At 40.9% G+C, this 23,772-nt stretch overlaps 1 protein-coding gene across 2 annotated transcripts in view; it reads left to right on the top strand.

The window, feature by feature from the left end:
- Positions 1 to 23,384, top strand: part of Ripk1 (receptor interacting serine/threonine kinase 1) — a 32,224-nt gene extending 8,840 nt beyond the window's left edge. For both annotated transcript variants that reach the window (XM_085831189.1, XM_021180251.2), the window contains 8 exons: positions 2,186 to 2,323; positions 4,106 to 4,337; positions 5,983 to 6,132; positions 10,406 to 10,482; positions 16,465 to 16,555; positions 17,435 to 17,965; positions 19,743 to 19,883; positions 22,224 to 23,384. In XM_085831189.1, the coding sequence (XP_085687315.1) occupies positions 2,186 to 2,323; positions 4,106 to 4,337; positions 5,983 to 6,132; positions 10,406 to 10,482; positions 16,465 to 16,555; positions 17,435 to 17,965; positions 19,743 to 19,883; positions 22,224 to 22,510 (1,647 nt within the window). In that variant the 3' untranslated portion in view covers positions 22,511 to 23,384. The remainder of the gene's footprint in view (positions 1 to 2,185; positions 2,324 to 4,105; positions 4,338 to 5,982; positions 6,133 to 10,405; positions 10,483 to 16,464; positions 16,556 to 17,434; positions 17,966 to 19,742; positions 19,884 to 22,223) is intronic.
- Positions 23,385 to 23,772: the final 388 nt, after the last annotated feature.

Here is a 23,772-nt window from a genome sequence, read left to right as displayed (position 1 = left end):
ACTGTTGTTGACTATAAGAGAAAGTGGGATATTAGCAATTGTACTTTTAAACCATTTAAGAAGTTGCTATAGGTTAAATCTAGAATATAAACCACAGCAATATAAAATGTAAAATCAGGGAAGAGATGAATTTATCAAAGCTAGATAATTTTTTTAAAAAGTTTCTTTACCTGTTAGAGTCTGTATCTTATGCTAGTTCTTCAGGAGCCCATAGCTGATACAACACAGGCAAGTACACGAGGCAGAAGAAGCAACTGGAGCATATGATGTGATGGATGGTGTCTGATAGGCATACAGTCACCTGCTGTGAAACACAGGCAAGGTGCCCACCCCAACCTGAGCTAGGTGGGAACGGTTTCCCGCAGAAAGACAAGGTGAAGCAGATAACTAAGGAGTAAACACTCCAGGCACAGAGAACGACATATAGGAAGGAATTAGGGGATGCCAGTTTGTAGAACTGCCAGTCACCAACTGTGGACAGAGCACAGATTGCATGTAAGGGGCAGCAGCATTTCTGCCTTTGTCCCAAATATTTCCCCTCCCTCCATCTCCCCATACCTTATAACTGCCAAATCAACAGATCCCTCAGAAACATGAACATGGTGGGAAGGATAAAATATGATACACGTGGCACTGAGGTTTTACCAGATGGTTCTCTTCCCCCAAACGAGGTAAGATCAGCCATGTGACAGAAGTAGGCATTTTGATCCAGAGATAAGTCATCTGTGATGAAAGCCTTTCTGTGGGGTCAGCCAATGATAAGCTTCACAAGATAGGGACAAGAAAAGTCAAGGACCCAAGAGAAACAGGAAGAGGTTGGGTGGGGGACAATGATACCTGCTAACAAAGCTTTCCTGAAAGTATACTGATGAAGACAGGAACAGTCTCTGCCGCTATTTTTAATTAATCAACTAATTTTTGCAAACAAGGGCAATAACAATGCTGCTCTCAAACTTTTAGATCCTTTTGCCTCAGCCTCCTTGGTATCTGGGACTAGAAGTGTGTGCCACCAGATCCAGCCCTCTGCTATCTTTTCTATTGTGGAAGTCAAGCTGCTGATGCTGTGGTTCCATTATAGCATGGATAGATGTGGTGTGAAGACTATGGTTCCGTATGCCTCGGGAATCCAAGCTCCATCCCCTTGATCTTTTAGCCTGTAACCCAGTAACAGACACCTATAGGTTTTTAAGAATCATTCTGTCTGTAAGCTAGTTTTAGTATTAAGAAAAACTGAAATACTTCTAAAACAGAAACATACCTCTCTTAAATGATGACATTGAGGTTGATATAATTAGAGTATAACTTTAAGAGTGACCTGAGATTCTACAAAGATCTAAAATGTCTGCTGCTGCCAGGTCACCACATAAACCCTAATGGAACCTGCATGGTATCATGCATGTGGCAGAGATACTTATGTGCTTGTTGGCACTGTAAACATCCTTCCTTGAACTCTATGTCTCCTTGTATCATTTCACATTCCCATTTCCCTGATGTTATTCTTATGTAAATACCTATGTCATATCACAACAGTATGCTATGGAAATGTTTGTGGGTTTGCTATTCATTCAAATGTTCTAAACATCATCTTAGATATACAGAGGCAATATTTGGAGTAGTAGGAGAACTAGAAGTAATAGTAAAAATAATGGTAACAATAATAATAAATGTCATTGTTTGCAAGGAGTTTGGTTTCAAGATTTTTCAAACATGAGCTTTTATTACATAATAATGCAATAGAATGAAGGAGTCCCAGGTTATTCTATTATAAATGATTTATTTATTTTTTAAGTGGGAAAGGTGGGATATAGTTCACCATTTTCTCCTTCCCTTTCCTCCCTCCAGCACCTCCCATGTAACCCCCAACATCCCCTTAATTACTTTCTCTCAAGTTCATGGCTTCTTCTTCTTCCAGTATTTTTATATGCATATAGATTGGCACAGAATTTATTTTTATTGTTTGCACTAAACAAAATACAGCATTAGTATTTGGCTATCCTATAGGCCCTGGGGTAAAAGTCTTTCTTGAAAGGAGCTTGTTTCCCAGGGGCAGCAGTGCTATGGACCACATGGTGGGAGGAACCTGATAACACTAACCTTGGGCTCTCATCCCACCCTCATGGGTGGAGTAGTTGTTCTTGCCTGTTAGATTGCCTCTCCACTTCATAGACTTAATATGTTATTCCAGATAGATGTCCCACTTTCATTGAAAGGAAGGATAATCGTGGAGGCCATAGAAGGCATGTGCTACTTACATGACAAAGGTGTGATACACAAGGACCTGAAGCCTGAGAATATCCTCGTTGATCGTGACTTTCACATTAAGGTAATCCATAAAGTATACAGTATATCTGTATACTTTGAGAAGGCTGAATAATTGTAGTTTAATTTTCCACTGGAAATCCATTCCTGATCATGATGAACACAGCATTCAGCAGCTTGCCACTGCTTGCAAGGCTGACATGGTATGAAAGGTGCAGGCTTGACTAGATCAAGAGAAGACTAAGGACACAGTGATGAAAAAATATCTCATCCCTGGTTCCTGGGTTTTGTTTCATTCTGATTAGACTTGGAAATGGAAGCAGTCAGGGGTTGCTGTCTTCACTCTGCAATGGGCTATCTGCTCATCATTTTTCCCTGGGAATCTGTGACTAAGACTTCTCCACCCTGGAGATAAAGGGAATATGGAAGTGTATGGAGAACATTCTTAGAATTCAGAAATGGCTTAAAAGCAGCAGTAAATCAACCATTTTGGCCTCAGAATCCTCCACTTTGTGGAGCTGGAGGTATGGTTCAGCAGGGAATACCAGGCTCACACATCTGAGGTCCTAGGCTCAGACCCAGCACTCCAAGACAAAGACTTCTGCTTTGACATCCTGTTTATATCAATTTTCATTTAAAAAGTCAATTTCCTTTTGAAAATTCTTTTTGTTATAGCAAAGATAATAGGGAAAAGGACACCCATCTTTTGCCTATTCAGGGGCTACATTTAACTGAGGAAGCAACAACACATATAATTAGTCTTGGTAGCTAGAATCCAAGCTGGAGACCTAAATGGGGACTAGATAGCTTAGGTCGGAGTTCTGGGTTTCTTCCACAGAACTATACCAACAAGAAACAAAAAGAACCTGAGAACATGTAGCACTGAGGAAAACCAGGACCCACATCAGACACCGTTCATGTCTCAGAGTGATTAATCCCAGTGCCTTTTACCCTTTCAGTTCTGTTCATTCTTTCAATTAAGAACTTAGCCTTTGTGACCTGGGTTAAAATCTGTGAATTTCAGGTAAGCACATGCTCTAGCCAGCTCCTCCCTAAATGCTTCTTAGAGACAGAAGAGGACCATCTCCTTGGATTTTCCCATAACTGTCCTGCTCTGCCATTTTCCCTTGCCACTTTCTTCTTTGCTGTGTCTGACTTGGTTATCTTTCTCTGCCTTTATGTGTGTTTCCATTTCTTTCTCTCCATCCTGTCTTCTCTTAGGTTCAAACTGCCAACTCAAAACAAGTAGCAGCAACCATCTCACCCTCGGGGTGGCTTTTGGATGCTTGGAAAAACAGCCATGGTCCTCTGGATGCCATTGGGCAAATGAAAGGTGTGGTAACCAGTCTCTATCTTCCCCAGAAACAAAAACAAAAAAAAAAAAAAATGCAAAGTAAATGAGAAATTAGTACAAACACCATTTTGTTGTCTTGCCCCAGTCTTATTGCTAAGAATTGAGATGTCAAGGCCCCAGCAAGATCGCTCAGCTGCTGAGCCTGAAGACCTGAGTTCAATTCCAGGACCCACCTGGCGAATGAAAAGAAAGGACTTCTACAAGTTGTCCTCTGATTCACACACACATCTTGGCATATGTACTCCCCCCCTCCCGAAATACATAAATGTTTAAAAGAATCTTTAAAAAAAATAATTGATATGCCAGTATTTTACATAAATATTCCGAGAATGTGTTGTAAGGTAGCTATTCAAGATAGGCCCCATGCAGCCACTGGAAAATTGATTGTGCCACACATATACTGGATAAGACCCAGTCTTGATTTCATGAAAATCCAGCTTAATTTACTTGTAGCCTTCATGATAACTTCCATTGGCCCCTCTTCTTTTCCAGATAGCCGATCTTGGTGTGGCTTCCTTTAAGACATGGAGCAAACTGACTAAGGAGAAAGACAACAAGCAGAAAGAAGTGAGCAGCATCACTAAGAAGAACAATGGAGGTACCCTCTACTACATGGCACCCGAACACCTGAATGACATCAATGCAAAGCCCACGGAGAAGTCGGACGTGTACAGCTTTGGCATTGTCCTTTGGGCAATATTTGCAAAAAAGGAGCCCTATGAGAGTAAGACATTATAGTCATGGGATTTTTATAGTAATCAAAACTGTTAAATGAGGGTTAGTGAGGTGGTTCAGTGAGTAAAGACATTTACCACTGACCCTGATGGCCTGAGTTCAGTCCAAACTCCAGGACTTATGTGGAGGAGAGAACTGACTTCTGAAAGTTGACCTCTGACTTCTATACATACACTGTGGCATATAGATGTATCTCCATCTCCTCCTCTTCCTTCTCCTCCTCCTCTTCTTCTTCTTCCTCTTCTTCTTCCTCTCTCTCCTTTCTCTCTCTCCTCCCCCTCTTTCTCCTCTCTCTCTCCTCTTTTCTCTGACTTTCTGATATATACAGACACCCCCCACACTATACTTTTTAAATATAATAATTTTTAAACATGAAATAATGCCCTTTAGTGAATTCTGTTAAAAATCTATAATTGTTTATTTAATTTCTTTCTGTAGAATCATAAAGGCCAATCCCATATTTAATTTATTCACTGCTATTTATAAGGGATCATCATCTCTTTGCTGATGTCTCTTAAACCTTAGTCTCTGACTATGACCAAGATATTCACAGACCTGTTAGACCCAGCAGATACACACACCCCACATAGACACCACATACATATAGACACACATACACAGAGAGAGAGAGAGAGAGAGAGAGAGAGAGAGAGAGAGAGAGAAAGAGAGAGCCTGAAATATATTAGGTACTCAGGAGACCTTTGTTGAATTAGTCATCCCAGTTTAGAATAAACTCATGGGGTAAGTAGACTACTTTATAGTATAGCTTAGCTTGGGAGTTGCTATAAAACTCCACTATTCTTCTAGAGTAGGAACTTACTACCAGGCATACACCCCATACCTTGATTCTATTTGTGAATGAGCCTTTTTCATTATCTACTGTTCAGTCAACTGGGAATGGAAAGGTAACTAAATCATTGTTTGTACAGGGGAAAAGTCATCCTTCAGTTTGGTTAAGTGTGGAAAGGAAGGACTACTTTCTGTGACTTCTTCGTGATTACTAACACCAGTAGATCAGGGATCACCATCTCTTAGCTGATGTCTCTTAAACCTTAGTCTCTGACCATGACCAAGATATCGACAGACCTGTTAGACCCAGCATTTATACCACAAGCACCTCCAAAGTAGCATCCCCCAAACAAGATGCCAAGTTTATGAGCACAGTACAGGTTGCTTACCACCTGCACTGAGTGGCACAATAAGCAACTTTAACTGTTCTCATCATGATTGTTTATACCAGAACCCATCATTGTTACTTCTAGAGTATTAGTTAGCATGTATATTTCAAGTCACTCTCATTAAACTGAGCTTCTTAAAGCTCAGACCATCCTGTATTTGCCTCTGTATTGAACTCGGGAGAATGCCATGACTACCCATTTGTTTGTTCTGTGAAAAGGTAGCTTTGTTTTGAATTTTGTTTCTCTTCTGCAAATTCAAAACATCATCCTATCATTTCTGTAGTAGTCTGCATCAACTCCTTGCCACAAGACTGTTACTTTATGGAATGAGACAGCCATGGAAAAATCATATCCTAGGTAGAGACAAAAGAGCAGTATTATCCAGGTCCTGGCATCTTCCTGCTTGAGAGTAAAGTGGAACTGAGAGCCCCAACTGAAGTTCATCCCTCTTTGCAGATGTCATCTGTACTGAGCAGTTCGTAGTCTGCATAAAATCTGGGAACAGGCCAAATGTAGAGGAAATCATTGAGTACTGTCCAAGGGAGATCATCGGCCTCATGGAGCGGTGCTGGCAGGCGATCCCAGAAGACAGGCCAACATTTCTTGGTAAGAATGGGTCGCGTGCCTATTTAGGATGCATCTAACATAGTGACTCTCTTCAGTAAGGTGACACTGGTAATTTCGTTACTTTTCCTGTTGCTGCGACAAAATAGAGGACAAAGCAACTCAAAGAAAAGGTTTAGTTTGGCTCAGTTTAAGGGTAAAGCCTACCATGGCAGGACGTCACAGCAGCTACAGTACAAGGCAGCTGCCCACATTGCATGTAGAACCAGGAAGGAGACAAACATAGATGCTGGCAGTCATGTGCTCTCTTGTATTCAGTGCAAGGTCTCAGCCCATGGGATAATGCTGCCCACATTCAGGATGAGCTTTCCCTGCTTCACACCACCACAGGCACACCTAGAACTGTGTTCCCTAGCATCACCCAGAAGTGCGACCATAAATCCAATCAAGTTGGTAAGGAAAATCAGCCATCACAGTTAGAAACATATGTTGACTACCACATCACATGTAGCTTCAAACTGACTAGACAGATATCAAGCATCTTGTCAATGAAAAGGGCCTACCCTTCCCCAAAGCATGGGCTTCTTCATTTCCTCCTTTAGTTTCGGGGGATTAGCACTGTTATTGTTTTGAGGGGGGTTGGGTTTTTTGCTTTGTATTGTTTTTTTTGTTTTTTAGAGACCAGGTTTCTCTGTGTAGCCCTGGCTGTCCTGGAACTCACTCTGTAGACCAGACTGGCCTCGAACTCAGAAATCCACCTGCCTCTGCCTCCCGAGTGCTGGGATTAAAGGTGTGCGCCACCCGGCTACTGTTGCTGTTTTGAAGCACATATAATGCTTTCCATTTTAGCTCTTGTAAGTATACTATCCAGTGGTGTGAAATCCATTCTGCTTTTTCAACAACATTTATCACAATCTATTTCCAAGATTCCTCAGCCAGAGCACAACTCTGTACTCAGGAAGCATTAGCTCTGCGTCCCCTATCCTCTCTTCTCTTCCCAGCCTTAGCAGTCACAATTCTATTGACTTTGACTTCCCCTAGTGTCTCATGTAAGCCAAAATTGCATAATACTTCTGTTTTGTATCTGTCTTGTTTTACAGACTATGTCTTTAAGGTTCATCCATGTGGTGGTATGTGTCCGAATTTCCTTTTTATTGCAGAATAAGATTCTACTCTGTAGATAGACAGTTTTTGTGTGAGTGTTCATCTGTTGATAAACACTTGGCTTAACCACTTCTAGCTTCTTTCACTTATTTGCCTCCCTAGTTAGCATTCTTATTAGTATCTTTAGGAATGAATTCTGCCATTTAGGTTGGCCCTGTAGTTGAGGAAATTGAAGGAGACATGAGCGTTTCGCCCGTTCTGCACCCATCCCATCCCCTAGATTACCTAGAGTATGAAGTAGGCCAAAGGAGAAGAGCAGAGATACAATAGGAGGCATTCAGGTATGTACAAAGCATCATGTTGTTGTATTTCTGTGAGAAAAGAGAACTGGAGTTCCATCCATTCCCACTGTATAGACCAAGCTGACCTCAAATTTACAGAAATCCCCTGCCTCTGCCTTCTGGTTGCTGTGATTAAAGGTATGCCACCATGCATAGCTAAAGCCCCACCTCTTACAGGTCCCACAACTGACAGCGTTGCTGGCTGAGGACCAGGTCATACATTGAAGGTTGTTCAAAATTCAAACTGTAGCATTTTCTTGTAGGTTCTTAAACTTGTTCTAGAGTTTTAGTTTGATTCATCTGTAGTTTTTTTTTTCTTGCATGATTTTCAAGGACATTCTAGGCATGATATTATCCATATGTTATTTTATCATATTATTTAATTTTCCAGTTTGCCATTTTATCACCCTGAGTTAAGTATATAAACCTTTCTCCTTATGCATTTCTCATTCATACATGTGGAATGCATCAGACTATGTTGTAGCTTTCCTTCAGTCTTCATAAACTCTAAAAGAAAGTTTTTTACTTTTATTTACCCATTGTTTTGATTGTCATGCATCATACTACATATATTTACACTTCTAACACTATGCAGGCTATCATGACATTCCACATTTAAGAGCTTAGTCTCATGTGACTATCACCACATGGTACCCACTTAAGATACCCAGGCTTCTGCCCAGCTGACTATGAGTTTGGGTGTATATACCCCATCTCAGGTTTAGTAATAGACTCATCTGGCTCAAAAAATATTGCACTTAAATATAACTCAATGTTATAAAACATTAAATTCAGAAACAACCAGATAGAAGAGGTGTACAGGCAGTGTGTTCAGGTAGGGGTTGCTGAGCTTCTGGACCCTCTGCAGGGGATCCCCAGGCCATCTGTAGGGGAGCCCCTAGATCCTCTACAGGCAATCCCCAGACCCTTTGTAGGTGTGCCTCCCTCTCAGCATTTTTTTCACTAACCTAGAAACTCTTTGGACCCCAACAATTATGGGCTTATATAGGAGTTTTATTATGTGGTCACACATAATAAATCATTTTAGTGACTGAACTTATTAATCTTTAGTTCCTCTCCCGGCATCACACAGTGGTCCCCAGTATTCCAGTTCTAATCAGTGTTGCGGCCTTGCTAGAGACCATCCCTTGAGCTAAGGTTGTTAACTCCCCCTGCTTCTGCCCCAATTACCTTATTTCATTAGGAGATTCAGAGATGTTTCAGAGCTGCTGTGGTATTGTAAGAGCTTGTTACCAGCTTCGCGCAGGAAAGTTGTGGCTTCCTCCTTGATGATCTCTTATATCATCCTGGCAGGGGTTGACAAGGCTGCAGGTTGTCTTAGTTATGTTTCTGTTGCTGTGATAAGACACCAAAACCAAGACAACATAGACGAAAGAGCTTATTGCAGCTTACAGTTGCAGAGGGCTAGGACTACCATGACAAGGAGCACGACAGCAGGCAGTCAGGCATGGTGCTCACATCTAGAGACACAACCGTAAAGCAGAGATAGTTAACTGAGAATGTCTTGGGTTTTTGAAACCTCAGAAGCCTGCCCCCAATGACACACCTCCTCCAACAAGGCCACACAGACTAATTCTTCCCAAAGAGTTCCACCAACTGAGGACCAAGTACTCGAATATATAAACCTATGGGGGCCATTCTCATTCAAACAGAAGTCTAGGCTGTCCATTGAATTTGTGGGAATAGGGTAAAAATCATGGTTGTTTTCTGTGATATTAGTTGGTTAGTAGATTGATCATTGACCAAAGGTTTCGAGTGCTAGTAGGCTGCTGCATGCTTACTTCTCTGACTAGGAAAAAAAAAAAGCTTTTGTTGTTTTGTTACTGCTGTTGTCTGTGCCTGGTGATATTTCTGGATTGCTTGTTTTTTCAGCTTTAACCATGGGATGTGTGAGTGAGGCACAGTGAACTTTGTGCCATGTGTTTTCACAGACCATGAAGTCCAAGCCACTTTGTCTACCTTTCTTTCTTCCAGAGTATCTATATGTTTTATATATAATATTTAGGTTATTTTATTATACTTAGATGGAACAATAAGGGAAAACATTACTAGTCTATCCTAGAACTGAAGATTTCCTGTTTTGTTTTGTTTTGTTTTGAAGATGAGGCCTCACTCTGTAAAGTGCAGGCTAGCTTGGAAGTCATCCCTGAATTTGTGTCAGGCTCTGTCTCAGCCTGGGGTTACATGCATAATTCACCATGTCCAGCACCACCCCCACTTCCATTCTAGTAGCTGTAGTTTCTTAGTGCCAGAGATAGAAAACATGGAGTTCCATCATCTTTATTCACTTGGCAATTACCTCACACTATCGGGACTATGCTGTGGCCAGAGAAAGGTACACTGTTCTGCTGAAGCAAGGGACTGCAAGTGTTATCCCTATAATGTCTACCTGGCATTGAGCTCTAGTCTTTTTATCAGTCAGTTATTTGGGGTTTCAAACTTTATTTCATTGCTTTGTCTACACACTATGGTAAGTAGCTGAGAAATAATAGATTATTAATATTTGACATTTTAATTACGAAATGGGGGGGGGGCTGGGAAGTTGGCCTGGGAAGTTGGTAAACTGGCTTATAAGCAAGAGGACCTGAGTTTAATCATCACATTAAGAAGCCAGTTGTGATGATAAACACTTGTAATTCTAGTGCCAGGGAGGAGATGACAGGCAGAGGCTGCTTGTCCAGGCAGACTAGCCTTGGCAGGGTCTAGGCCAGCAAGAGACCCTGTCTCAAAAAGCAGAGTGAATGACAGCTAAGGAACAGCTAGTGTTGTCTTTGGGCCAACATACACACCTACACACATGTGAACATGTACAAAAGATAAAACATTTAAAATACTGTTTTTTCATACAGGCATTGAAGAAGAATTTAGGCCTTTTTACTTAAGTCATTTTGAAGAATATGTAGAAGAGGATGTGGCAAGTTTAAAGGTGAGTGATCTAGCAAGTGCCCAGAACAGCAGCGTACCAAAATGCATTATCAATCATGAAAGCAAATGCAGTGTAATTTGTTGCTGAGATTTGAAGTAAGCTAGCTTAGTGAACACACATACACACACACACACACACACACACACACACAATTAGCAATTATTTGAAGTATCACATTGTCAGTTGGGCCCATTTTTCCATGCATGAAATGAGAGGGAAATATATGTAACAATACAAAAAAGAAAAAGAAAAAGAAAGAGAAAGAGAAAGAGAAAAGGAAAAAGAAAAAGAAAAAGAAAAAGAAAAAGAAAAAGAAAAAGAAAAAGAAAAAGAAAAAGAAAGACACCCACATCACTTGAAGAGACTGGATTATACTACAAGTGGGTTAGTCATTCTGAGGAACTTATAAAATACTTCCTAGGGATATGGCTCAATGATAGATTATGCATGAGGCTTTGAGTTCTTTTTCCAGCACCACAAAACAAGCAACTACACACACACATACACACACACACACAGAGAGAGAGAGAGAGAGAGAGAGAGAGAGAGAGAGAGAGAGAGAGAGAGAAAGAGAAGGAACATGTCTATTAAGATAGCCAAAGGAATATAAAAATAAAAATGCTAACCCACAAGTTAATGCTGAGAGGGAAGTTTTAGAGAAGCAAGCAGATAATATTGCTGGGGAGAGTCATTTGAGAACCACACATGCTTTCAAGAAAAGCTGGTTTCTCAATGCACTTTGTGCTAAGTTCTGAGTGACAGCCGTACCTAAGACTGAAGTGGAGAATTTGCTGTCTGGAATCTGAGAGGTACATCAAAGTGCAGTTTCCACTCAATCTGCTCTTCCTCTCCCTCTCCCTGTCCCTCTCTCCTAACCTCTCCCACCTCTTCCTTCCCTCCCTCCTTAGTCATCACTATGCTGCCATAACTCTCTCAGGATTACACATCTATAGATGTGAAAAGTAAACTTCAATAAACAACCAAGGCTATCGAACTGATTTCCAAGTAAGTAGGTAGGTAGATTAAAAAAAAAAAAAGCTAGTTAGAATTTCCGGACTTCGAAGGAATACTTAGACTATAAAAGAGACATACAATAATCAAAGTAGATAGCAGGAGGGGAAAAGCATTACCTCAAGCAGGAATGCTTGATAATGACAAAGAGGTTCAGTTCACAGAAAGATACAGTAGCTTTCAATATGAACATACCCATGGTAACATTTTCTTAAATATACAAATCAAAAATTGACAGAACTCAAAGAAAAATAGACAAATCACCATAAAAAGAGATAGTAATACAGCCATCTTTAATAGATACAGCAAACAGATTCAAACAATCAGGAAGGAGTTAGACTGTTTAAAACACGTTTTTAATACAAGACCTAATACAAACATATAAATCTCTCTATCAGTTAACCTCTAAATGACTGCTGTATTAGTTTTATTTCCTTACTGTGATAAAATATTCTGACAAAAGCAACTTACAGGAAGAAGGGTTCATTTGTCTCACAGTTCCAGGTTCAGCTAATTATAATGAGTCAAGACAGCAGGAACTTAAAGCAGCTAGTCATATTATCATCCACAGTTGAGAGCAAGACACTGTTAATTCATTAACTCATGTTAATATGCTGCTTGTTTTTTCCACTCTCTCTAATTCTCTCTGCCAAAGGAGTGGTGCCACATATAGTGAGCTTATCATCTAAGTGATCAAAATAACCCCCCACAGACTTGTCCACCAGACAATCTAATGTAGACAGTCTCCTACTGAGACTCTCTTCCTAGGTGATTGATTCTAGAGTAGACAGTTAAAATTAACCGTCGCACTTCCCTTTGAATAGCAACCGTCACACCTACCTTCACACACAGAACATTTTTTAAACGAACATATATAAATATTTGAAAAGGAACTGAAGAGGTGACTCAGTGATTAAGAGCCCTTACTATTTCTCCCAAGGACTTAGAAGCACAGAACCCAGAGGAGTCTTAACAAGTCAGAAAGACAAGCTACTGCATCAAATCATGAAGAGAAGCAAGACAGAAACACACACTCAGCAGACTCAAGTACATCTCTATGAGTTTGAGGCTAGCCAAATCTATATAGTGGGACTCTGTTTCAAAAACAAACAAGCAAAAATGCACAGACAAAATACTGAAGTCAGCAAATCACCAAAGAGAATACTCAAGCAGCCAACAACTACATCAGAAAAGCATATAACCCTATTAGTAATCTGGGAAATGCAAAATAAAACCATACTAGGTGATACAGAGTGTCTATAGATTGGCAAACATGCAGAAACTTTTCAAAAAGACATGAGAGAATGCTAAATATATGCTGAAATAATCGTGGGATGAAAGAAGCATATAGCCCACTAAAGCTTTTAGCTTTCCTAATGTCACTGATATATAGAACACAGTCCTAATGACAAATCCCACCAAATTCTCTAGAGAACACAACAAACTTGTTGGTATGGGGGGAAAAGAAAGAAAGGAACAAACAAACAAACATACCACCCTAGGAAACAGATGATGTAGCTAAAACAATGTTTTTAAACCAGAATCATAATAGGAAGAAATACCATATCACTGACGAGCAAATCTCTGACCTGTATCTGATCTCACAGAAAAACAAATTGAATCACTTCGTTTTTCACCCCGAAGATTACCATTTTTGAATGATGGATAATAGTGTTGGTAAAAATGCAGAATAATAGACAGTGACTTCACCAATTGGTGAAGTTTCTTGGAAGCTGAATTAGCTATCAGGCGTTGTAAAGATCTGTCCTCACATATGTGTTCAAAGCATTATGAAACTGCCAATGCATGGGTACTCACAGTGTTAGGAGTGCATCCTAGCACACACACGCAAACATGTAATATCAAAAGCACTTATACCTTAGTTAACAAGTAAAAATTTGGGAACAATGTGAATATCTTAAATAGATGCCCCAAACCATGACTGATCTGAAAACATACAGTCTGTATTGAGAAGAGGTGAAAATGAATATAACGACTCAGAAGAGTCTTCAAGACTTGATAATGTAAACAAAAAGTCACGTAACAGCACTGTTGTGATTCACTTCATATTAAATCGTGTGTGTGTGTATTTGTATACTTTGGAATGTGTATGCCCATGCCGAGAGGGAGAAAAGGGCTATGCCTCCCACTCTGAATGAGATTCCCTGTAGAGGGTTGGAGGGAATGGCACACAGAGGTGGTTCTGCATGTTCTACATTGTGTGAATTTTCAAGACTGTTACTTAAGTACATATGTATTGAAAAATAGCTATAAAAATCACTTTCACAAAATGTTTTTAAAATGCTTGAAAGTGCTAGGCATGGTAACATACTTTAATCCCAGCACTCAGGAAATAGGGGCAAGTAGTATCTGTGAGTTCAAGGCCAACCTAATCTATATAACATCATAGAGTTCCAAAACAACATAGGGCTACATTGTGAGACTCTGACTCAAACAAAACACTACTTAAAGCTAAACTTGGTAATAAGTAAAAGCAATATTTAAAATGCTACAATATGTAGACATACAATATGCTGTAGCGTTCCTTCCCAAATAATGCATTTATTCAGGAAATGATTTTGAACCACTTATTGATATCAATATTCTGTTAAGTACAAAATACAAATGTGAATAAGAAAAAATCTTAGAGGAAAGTTATAAAAATGTTAACCTTATATCCTTGGTAGGATTTTGAAAAATATAATTTTCTACAATTCATATTTTTAATAAAAATGTTATTTATATAAAGAAGATTATCTCTCTTATCACCTTCCCCTTATCCTGAGGATTGATTTTAGGACCTTGTGCTTACTAGGCAAAGACTCTTTGATTAAGCTGTATCTCCACCCCTACTTTGTAATTATTGTGATAAAATATGCATAAAATTAACTTTTCTAGCCATGTGAAGTATATAGTTCGGGGTTGCTTAACCATCACCACTCTACTGGCTGGTTTTTGTGTCAATTTGACACAGCTGGAGTTATCACAGAGAAAGGGGCTTCAGTTGAGGAAATGCCTCCAAGAGATCCAACTGTAAGGCAGTTTCTCAATTAGTGATCAAGGGGGAAAGGCCCCTTGTGGGTGGTGCCATTCCTGGACTGGTAGTCTTGGGTTCTATAAGAAAGCAGGCTGAGCAAGCCAGGGGAAGCAAGCCAGTAAAGAACATCCCTCCATGGCCTCTACATCAGCTCCTGCTTCCTGATCTGCTTGAGTTCCAGTCCTGACTTCCTTTGGTGATGAACAGCAATGTGGAAGTGTAAGCTGAATAAACCCTTTCCTCCCCAACTTGCTTCTTGGTCATGATGTTTGTGCAGGAATAGAAACCCTGACTAAGACAACCACTTTCCATTTCTAGAGTTTTATCATCACAAACACAAACTCAACTTACTAAATAATAAGTCCCTAATTCTCCCTCTCCCCAGCCTCTGGGGAATCTTTATTTTCTGTCTCTGAATTTGCCTGTTCTAGGTAGCCCAAGGAATAAAACCATATGGTGTTTTTCCATTTGTGGAAGTATTTTGTTTACCATGCCATTCATTTTGTTGGTGAATAACATTCCACTGTGTGGGTAGTACCACAGTTGTCTATGACAACTCCTCTTGATAGATGTCAGGCCTGTTTCTCCCTTTGAGCTGCTGGTTGATGCCATGAAAACAATGTTGTACAGGCTTTTGGGCCGAATGTGTGCTTCCATTTCTTTGTGCTATTTACTTAGGGATGGAATGGGTAGACCATGCAGACATCCTGTTTCACTTTTAGGGGCCTTTAAACTATTTTCCATGGCATCAGAACCATCTCACAGCAGCAGTCTACAAGAGTTCAGTTGCCAAATCCTCACAAACACGCTGTTTTATGCTGTGATTGTCCTTTGTTTATTCTATTCAATGTAAAGTAGCATTTTCTGGTGGTTGAGCATCTCTCCTAGGCTGCTGCTAGTTCCCTATATATATATCTTCTTTGGAGAAACACTGCTTCGGTTTTTTCCACTTTAGGGGTGTTTGTATGTTGTTTTTGGTTTTGACAGTGTCAAACTAAATAGCCAAAGCTTGTCTCCAACTCATAATCCTCCTGACTCCACCCCACATGCTGGGGTTATAGATGTGTCCCACCCATGTGCCTGGCTAGAATACTGTTATAGTGCTTGGGATCCACCCAGGACCTTGCACGTGCTGGGCAGTATTCTACCATCCAGTTACATCTACAACCCTCCCTTTGCAAGTTTCTAAATTGGGTTATTTGTAGGATTGTGGATGGTTGTGGTAGTTGTTGTTGCTGTTGTTGTTGAGTTGGAGAAGTTCTTTATATATTCATTTACAAATATATTCCCATCCTGTGGGTTGCCTTTTCACTCCTTTGGTAGTTTCTTCAAATGCACACACTTAAATTTTGATGTGACATAAATTTGATTTGATTGCATGAGAACCATTAGCTGTGCTTTTGGTGTCATTGTCAGGAAATTGTTGCAGGGACCAGCGTCATGACTATTTTCCTCTGTACTTTCTTCTAAGAGTATTATACTTTGATCCCTTAAATTTGAGTCACTGATGTATTTTGAGTTAATGTTTGTATATAGTTTGGGTCCGTCTGCATTTTTTATATGTCTATGTCCAGTTTTCCCCTCGCTGAATGTTCCAGGCCACCCTGGTCAAACATCAGTCAGCCATGTAATGGGGTGGAGAATATTTCTAGGCTATACCTTTTCTGCACTTTTGATCTGTGTGTCTGTTTTATGTAAGTATCAGCACTCTGACTTTGTTCCCTTTGGGGGACTTTTGAAATCAGGAAATATAAGTCCTCCAACTATGTTAATTTGACATATCGATTTATCTCTTGGAAAAATGTTTAGTTTGTTAGAAAAGGTTACTGCTAATTAAATTTGTATGAAATATCTTAATGTTGTGAAGAGATGGATTCTTTTCAAAATAATTTTCTACTGGTTACTAAAGTGTGTACATGTCTTCTCACTTATAGAAAGAGTATCCAGATCAAAGCCCAGTTTTGCAGAGAATGTTTTCACTGCAGCATGACTGTGTACCCTTACCTCCGAGCAGGTCAAATTCAGGTAACACACCTATTCGTTCATTTGCATACTCGCTCATTTACTCTATCCCTAAAATACTTCTGAAAACGTAAAATCAAACAACTGACTTAATAGAATTTATGTGTCCTCTAGAATCCAGTCACATACATATCTTGGAAATACTTTTTAACTATATGCTCACCAAAACAACAGTGTCCTGACATAATGATCTGATGCACTTCACAGAAAGATGGTGACACTTAAGGAGGAAGTCAGGGACACATGTGGGTACATAGTCCTTGAGATCAGAGCACTGCAGAAAAGTTGGTCTCAGACTCACACAGGAGTGCTTTTTCATTATGTCAAAAGGGAAGACAGTGTGAGATACCAAGGTCACTGCCGTGTGTATGTATGTATGTATTGTATGTATGTATATGTTGTATGTGTGTCTAAGTCTGTGTACCATATATGGACAGTGTCCATGGCAGCATTAGATCTGGAACTTTAGTTGCAGATTGTTGTGAACCACCCTAAGTCCTTAGCAAGAATAGTGCCCTGAATCACAGAGCCATCTCCAGCCCTCCTACTGACTTTTCAAGAAGAAAAGAACAATAGGATGTGCCCAGGACTTAGCTGCTGCTTTTTTTAGACTCCACATGGTTTCAAGGTGATAGTCACCATCTCGGTCCAACCCAAGTCCCCTTCTGCCTCAGCTATCCCTGCAACACTCTCTCTTGTGTTGCTTGTGATAATTTCTTTGTGTTCTTGCTTGGCAGCCAGGGTTCCTGCTGATCATATACTAAACTTAGAGGAAGGAGATTGTTATATGTTTTGCATGGTTCTTTTTCAGTATGTCACTCAAGGACAGGTTCACAAAAGTGTCACTTACTTATTGTACTGATCATGTCTTCTCTGCTACAGAACAACCTGGATCACTGCACAGTTCCCAGGGATTCCAGATGGGTCCTGTGGAGGAGTCCTGGTTTTCTTGCTCCCCAGAGTACCCACAGGACGAGAATGATCGCAGTGTGCAGGCTAAGCTGCAAGAGGAAGCCAGCTATCATGCTTTTGGAATATTTGCAGAGAAACAGACAAAACCACAGCCAAGGCAGAATGAGGCTTACAACAGAGAGGAGGAAAGGAAACGAAGGGTCTCTCATGACCCCTTTGCACAGCAGAGAGCTCGTGAGAATATTAAGAGTGCAGGAGCAAGAGGTCATTCTGATCCCAGCACAAGTCGTGGAATTGCAGTGCAACAGCAGTCATGGCCAGCCACCCAAGCAGTTTGGAACAATGGATTGTATAATCAGCATGGGTTTGGAACTACAGGTACAGGAGCTTGGTATCCGCCAAATCTAAGCCAAATGTATAGTACTTATAAAACTCCAGTGCCAGAGACCAACATACCGGGAAGCACACCCACCATGCCATACTTCTCTGGGCCAGTAGCAGGTAAATGAGTTTTTAATAGTCCCCATATTTTCCTTTTTTATCCCTGAGAATGAAGCACTACTAGCATTGTTGTTGAGTGTAAGTTATTCATGGAGACAAAGAGTATATTACTTAGAGCCTGTAGCAGACAGGTGCAGCCTTCCACATTGAAATGGTCTCCATTAGACCACTTGGTGTGTAATTGTGTTTGCCTATGACTCATCATGGATGCCTCCAGTGTGGATTATAGATCCTTATAACTGATAGGCATTTCTCTTTAGGCTGTGTGAGATGCTAATCTCAAGCTACCCAGCCACTCCAATAAATGGAAAGTATTTTCTTAAATTCTTTTATCTTGCTTCTTGTCTTCTGAGTGTAGGAAAGAAGTCTTAGGTATTTTTGTTTCTTATTTAGATATAGACTACAATTTGTGGTAAGAAAGATGGTTTTCATTTTCCATAGCTCTCTCTGGTAATATCCAAGCTAATTGATGTGGTTTCTAATACTTTAGCATTGAAGTAACTTAGTATTCACCATTATTACCAAATAATAGTTCCCATGCTGCTTTCGCTTAACCAGATGTCATCAATAACCCTTCACTTATCCAGATGTTAGCAATAGCGGTACTGTATCCTAGCAGTCCTGGAACCAGCATATGTAGGAGAAGCTTTGAGAACCACTGAGCGGGCTGTGTAGCTCAGTGGTACAGAGCTGGCCTAGCATGCATGAGACCCTGTGGTCCTTGATACAGAACAAGCACACAAAAGACCAGTTTCTTTCAAAATGACAAATTCCCAAAGTTTCCTGCCTTTTCTGTAGGTTTTCCTGGAAGTGGTTGTTCCCTTTGCATTTTCAGCTAAAATGGTTTGTGTCGCCATTGTATTTTATTCATTCATTATTAGTTCAATAAAAATTCCTAGAGGGCTTCCTGCTTTGTACCAGGCTGCTGGAGAGCTGTAACATGGACAAACAGCCCGAGCTTCTTTCCTCAAGGAGCTTGAATCTGAGTATGTGCAAAACGTTCATAAGCGATACCTAGCATGTCATTTTCTGGTCCTCTCTCCAGATGAGTAGCCCAGTCTTACCAGTTTGCTGCAGGCGTCCTTACTCTCTCTTTAGGCCCCAGTCCTGCTGAGAATAGATCCCCTTAATGATGCTGAGTTTTTGCCAGTATTAGGGAGTCTCAGTTCACAGTCAGTCATGGAATTACTATGCCCTAAGGAGGATCTCATAGACCACCAACTTAGTAGATGAACAGATTGTATTCCTTGCTTCTGTGAGCAGGTGTAACTAACAAATGTGAGCTTTCCAACACTAACTGTCATGTAAGGAGGATGGGTTACCAGTAAGTGGGAAAGGAGAATAAAGTAGCACTTGGGGTGCTAGCTATTGTTTTGAGTGATTCTGCTGTAAACATGGATATAGACATCTTTAGGCAGTCTGTCTCTGTGTCTCTTTATGTGCATGTATGTGTACATACCTATAATGGAATTACTGAATCATGGTAATTCTATCTTTAATTTCTAAGAAACTCAATACTGTAGTCCACATTGGTTATATGATTTTCATTGCTAACAATGTATAGATCATTCCCTTCATATTCCCACATTCTTGCCAACACTGATGTCTTTTGTTAATGGTTGTGAAGTCGAGAAGCCATATTATAAAGAAATGACTGTTAAGGGTATCATAGGATAAGCAGTTGAACATCTGTAATAAAGCCCCATACCTTTACATGCCATATATTTTCTCTTGCTTTCAATCCCATGCACTTACCTATATCTCTTTTTCTATTCAGATGACCTCATAAAATATACTATATTCAATAGTTCTGGTATTCAGATTGGAAACCACAATTATATGGATGTTGGACTGAATTCACAACCACCAAACAATACTTGCAAAGAAGAGTCGGCTGCCAGACACCAAGCCATCTTTGGTAAAATTCTTAAGGATCAATGTTGCGCTGAAGTGTAGCTATGGTAGAATGCCTGCCTAGCACACATGAAGCCTTGAACTCAGTCCCCAGCATTGAAGGGAAATTTTTTAAGGGTGTAGTATCTTATGACTTGGACATCTCTTGACAATTTTTACTTCTTGATGAGAACATGATAGAATCTTCTTTTAAGATTCTCCCTGAGTTATCCTATATTTCCTCCTTAATTTTTTTAGATTTATATACTATTTGTATGACTTTTTTGTCTTCATGTACTACATGCACGACTGGTGCCTACAAAGGTCAGAAGAGGGTGTCAGATCCTTTGGAACTGGAATTATGGATAGTTGTGAGCTCTGGGAATGCTGGAAACTGACCCAAGCAAGAACAAGTGCTCTTAACTGCTGAGCCATCTACTCCAGCCCCTACTCAGTAGTTTTTAATCTTTTGTAATCTATTTTTTTTTAACAGGGAGAATTGCAGTATCTAATTGGTGGTGGTGCTATAAAGTTTAAACTAATCAGTGTGAGTTGAAAACATACGGCACCGCCTGGGAATGTTAAACCCATGTATCACCCATGATCCTGTTCAGACTTAGGGAAATAGCTCCCTTGGCTCTACAGCAAAGAGATTTTGTAAAGTACAGGAGACCATGCCTTCCACATCACTCTGTAATCAAAACAAGAGTGCTCAGAGGTGTCCACAGAACTCTGCCATGTGTGATGATGTATGCCAATAATCCATCACTAGGGCAGTTAAAGTGGGAAGATGGTGAGTCCCAGGCCACCCTGGCTATAGCAAGACCCTGTCTCAGAAAGAAGCCAGAATTCAAATTTCTGATTTACATAGGGGTTGGCTTTTTTTTTCTATGAAGGGCCACTTAATAGGCAAGGCTCTGCTGACCCTGAGGCCTCTCTGTCATTGGAGTGCAGAAGCAGCCACAGGTAGTTTGCACAAAGATGAGGACAGATATGGTTCCTGAAACTACAAAAAGCAGAAGCCAGACTTGGCCCTCAGGCCCCACCAATCCCTGTACTATTCCATTAGAGGAGTGGTCTTTAAAATGCCTGAGAGATGGGTTCTTAGCTTTTGAGGAACTGGAGTTACCTTTGTGACTCTCCTGACACCCAGGGCTCCTGCAGACACTGGCGATTTACAGTTATCTTAGGAGGGTCTTAGTCTGCTGCCATAGTTGATAGACTCTGCACTACGGTACTGAAGAAAGAATGGAGCTGAGGGAGAAACAAGGTTCTGAGGTGGCATGAGAACAAAAGACTATTATGATGACTTTGTCTTTTCTTCTCTCCCTTCTCTCCATATCTGTCTATCTCTATCTCCCTGTCCACCACCACTACCAGTCTGAGTGTGTGTGTGTGTGTGTGTGTGTGTGTGTGTGTACACAGAGAGAGACATACCTATAGCCCTGGTACTTGTTCTGTATGTAGATCAGACTGGCCTTGAACTCACATAAATCCACCTGCCTCTGTCTCCCAAGTACTGGGATTAAAAGCATTCACTACAATACTGGGCCTTTTCTTATCTTCATGTGTTCCCTATATGTGTTATTTTTATGAACATCTAAGGTGATGAAGCTAATAGCAAGAGAAAGGCCGTGTATATATAAAATGAAGAGTCTTTGATTTGTAAGACAGAAAAAAACCTTGAAAAGTTTATATTCTTATCCACTGAGAGATAAAGGAAGACATAGTAATTAAATGAAGGTTACACTTGGTCTCAGTGTCCGTGTTAAGAGGAAAGTGAGTGACCGGGGGGGGGGGGGGGGCGGAGGGAGCAGAGCTGGAGCAAAAGGGAGAGGGAAGGGGGGAAAAAAGGAAAGTGAACTGTCTAGAAAAGAGTGGCCTTGGACTGTGCCCTGTGTAAGTTGACAGTTTTCCTGCCCCACCCCCACCCCATCACTGCCCATTACATCCAGTTAGTCTAACTAGAACAGGACTCAAGTGGGAGTTGAATAGAACAGCTAGCCATGTAGTAGGGCTTTTATTCATGAAGCCATCAGTTAGGGCTCAGGAAGCTGCACATCTGCCGAGAAGGAAACAGCAGCCTATTTTAACTCTATATAAAGACTCCTGAGTGGCTGTGGTTAGGTCAAGTATTGCCCAACAAGTCAGTAACAGCTAAGTTAGCACCAGGCATAGTGGTGCACACTATAATCCAAGTCCCAGAGAGACAAAGGGGCTACAGTGCAAGATCATCTTGAAACAAAACAATTTCTCTCTATGTCTCTTCATATTCTTTACGTTCCTGGGCCTTTTCAGCAAAACCAGACTCTAGACTGGTCAGATGGGCTGCAGCCTGATATTTCTTCTCTTTTCCACTTAACAGATAACACCACTAGTCTGACTGATGAACACCTGAACCCTATCAGGGAAAACCTGGGAAGACAGTGGAAAAACTGTGCCCGCAAGCTGGGCTTCACTGAGTCTCAGATCGATGAAATTGACCATGACTATGAAAGAGATGGACTGAAAGAGAAAGTTTACCAAATGCTTCAGAAGTGGCTGATGCGGGAAGGCATCAAAGGGGCTACAGTGGGAAAGTTGGCCCAGGCACTTCACCAATGTTGCAGGATAGACCTGCTGAACCACTTGATTCGTGCCAGCCAGAGCTAAGCCTGGGCAGGCTCTGGCAGTGGGAAACAAACTGTTTGTGTGGGTACACAAACCCCGTTTGCCCACTAGCCTTCAGAACTCTATCTCAGCATGAGCTCTGCATCTGAGCACACAGGGTCATGCAGTTTGGAACTGGTGGATGGGAAGAGAAATCTGAAGCCCACAGTGCTTCTTCAGAACATACAAGGATAAAGACTGCTGAATGAATGGTGGGTCCATGACCAGTAGGAGGAAAAAAATTAAAAATACAGTGTATTGGGTTTTCAAAGGGAGAGAAGATGTTGGGGGAAGGTGGCCTTCGTTCAGCTTGTGTCATAGTCATCACTTAGGTTATTTGCTCAGTTTCCTGTGGTTTCATTGGGTAAGGGGAAAACAAACAAAAAACATTCAAAGAATGTAAAATCAGCTAGCTTCCCGCTTCATGGACTGTGAGTCAGGAAAGTTCTGCTCAAATGCCTTCTATGAGCCACGGCTCTTCTAAAAACTATAGGATCTGTTAACTTGAGCATCCAATGCTGTACTGTCACCTTAAGCTTTAAGAATCATGTGTAATTCTAGTCTATCAAATTATCAATTAATGAGAGATTTTTAAGGAGTGCTAAGGAGAAAAAAGTGCAGGGCAGAGATAGATCTTCAGGTACTGGCTGTCATTGCAGAACTGCTGCTGATTCTGACTGCTGTAAAAAGTCTACTTTTAAGTTTCTAAAGTTTCTCTGCCCTTCTGGCGCTTCATGCAGTTTCCCACCCTGTGAGCCCCACAGAGGGAACAGATGTGCAGGAAACACTGATGGGGAAAATACCATCTCCTCCTCCCTGGATATGACTGGCGCCTTAGCACTGTTCCCTGTGCTCAATAAACTGTTTCCTCAGTTTTCTCCAGTGTGCTGTACAAATATGTTTCTTCTGTGTGCCACCAATCAAAAAAGGACAGCTTCAGAGTCATCTTGTGCCTTTAGGAAGCCCATATTGCAACCTACAAGTGAGTGAAGGAGCTAGGGTAGAAGACTGAAGCCGCCTACACCAGCCACAGTCACTGCTAGGATGGGCTGCAAAGCCGCTTTGGCCTTGTTGGCCATTCTGGCACTCATTGGCACTTCATCCTCCTTTGCTGGGCTATCCTGTACTCAGTAGGATATTTGGGAACATTCCTGGCCTCTAACTGCAAGATGCCAACTGTACAATTCAACCCCACCACACTCACCAGGTGTGAGAAAAATAACTAGATATTGCTACATGTTCTTTGGAGGGACTCTCCTGTAACG

The sequence above is a fragment of the Mus caroli genome, unplaced genomic scaffold (assembly GCF_978045245.1).
Source record: "Mus caroli unplaced genomic scaffold, Mus_caroli_1 scaffold_15, whole genome shotgun sequence".
Classification (NCBI taxonomy): Eukaryota; Metazoa; Chordata; class Mammalia; order Rodentia; family Muridae; genus Mus; species Mus caroli.
This window is presented reverse-complemented; position numbering and strand designations above follow the sequence as displayed.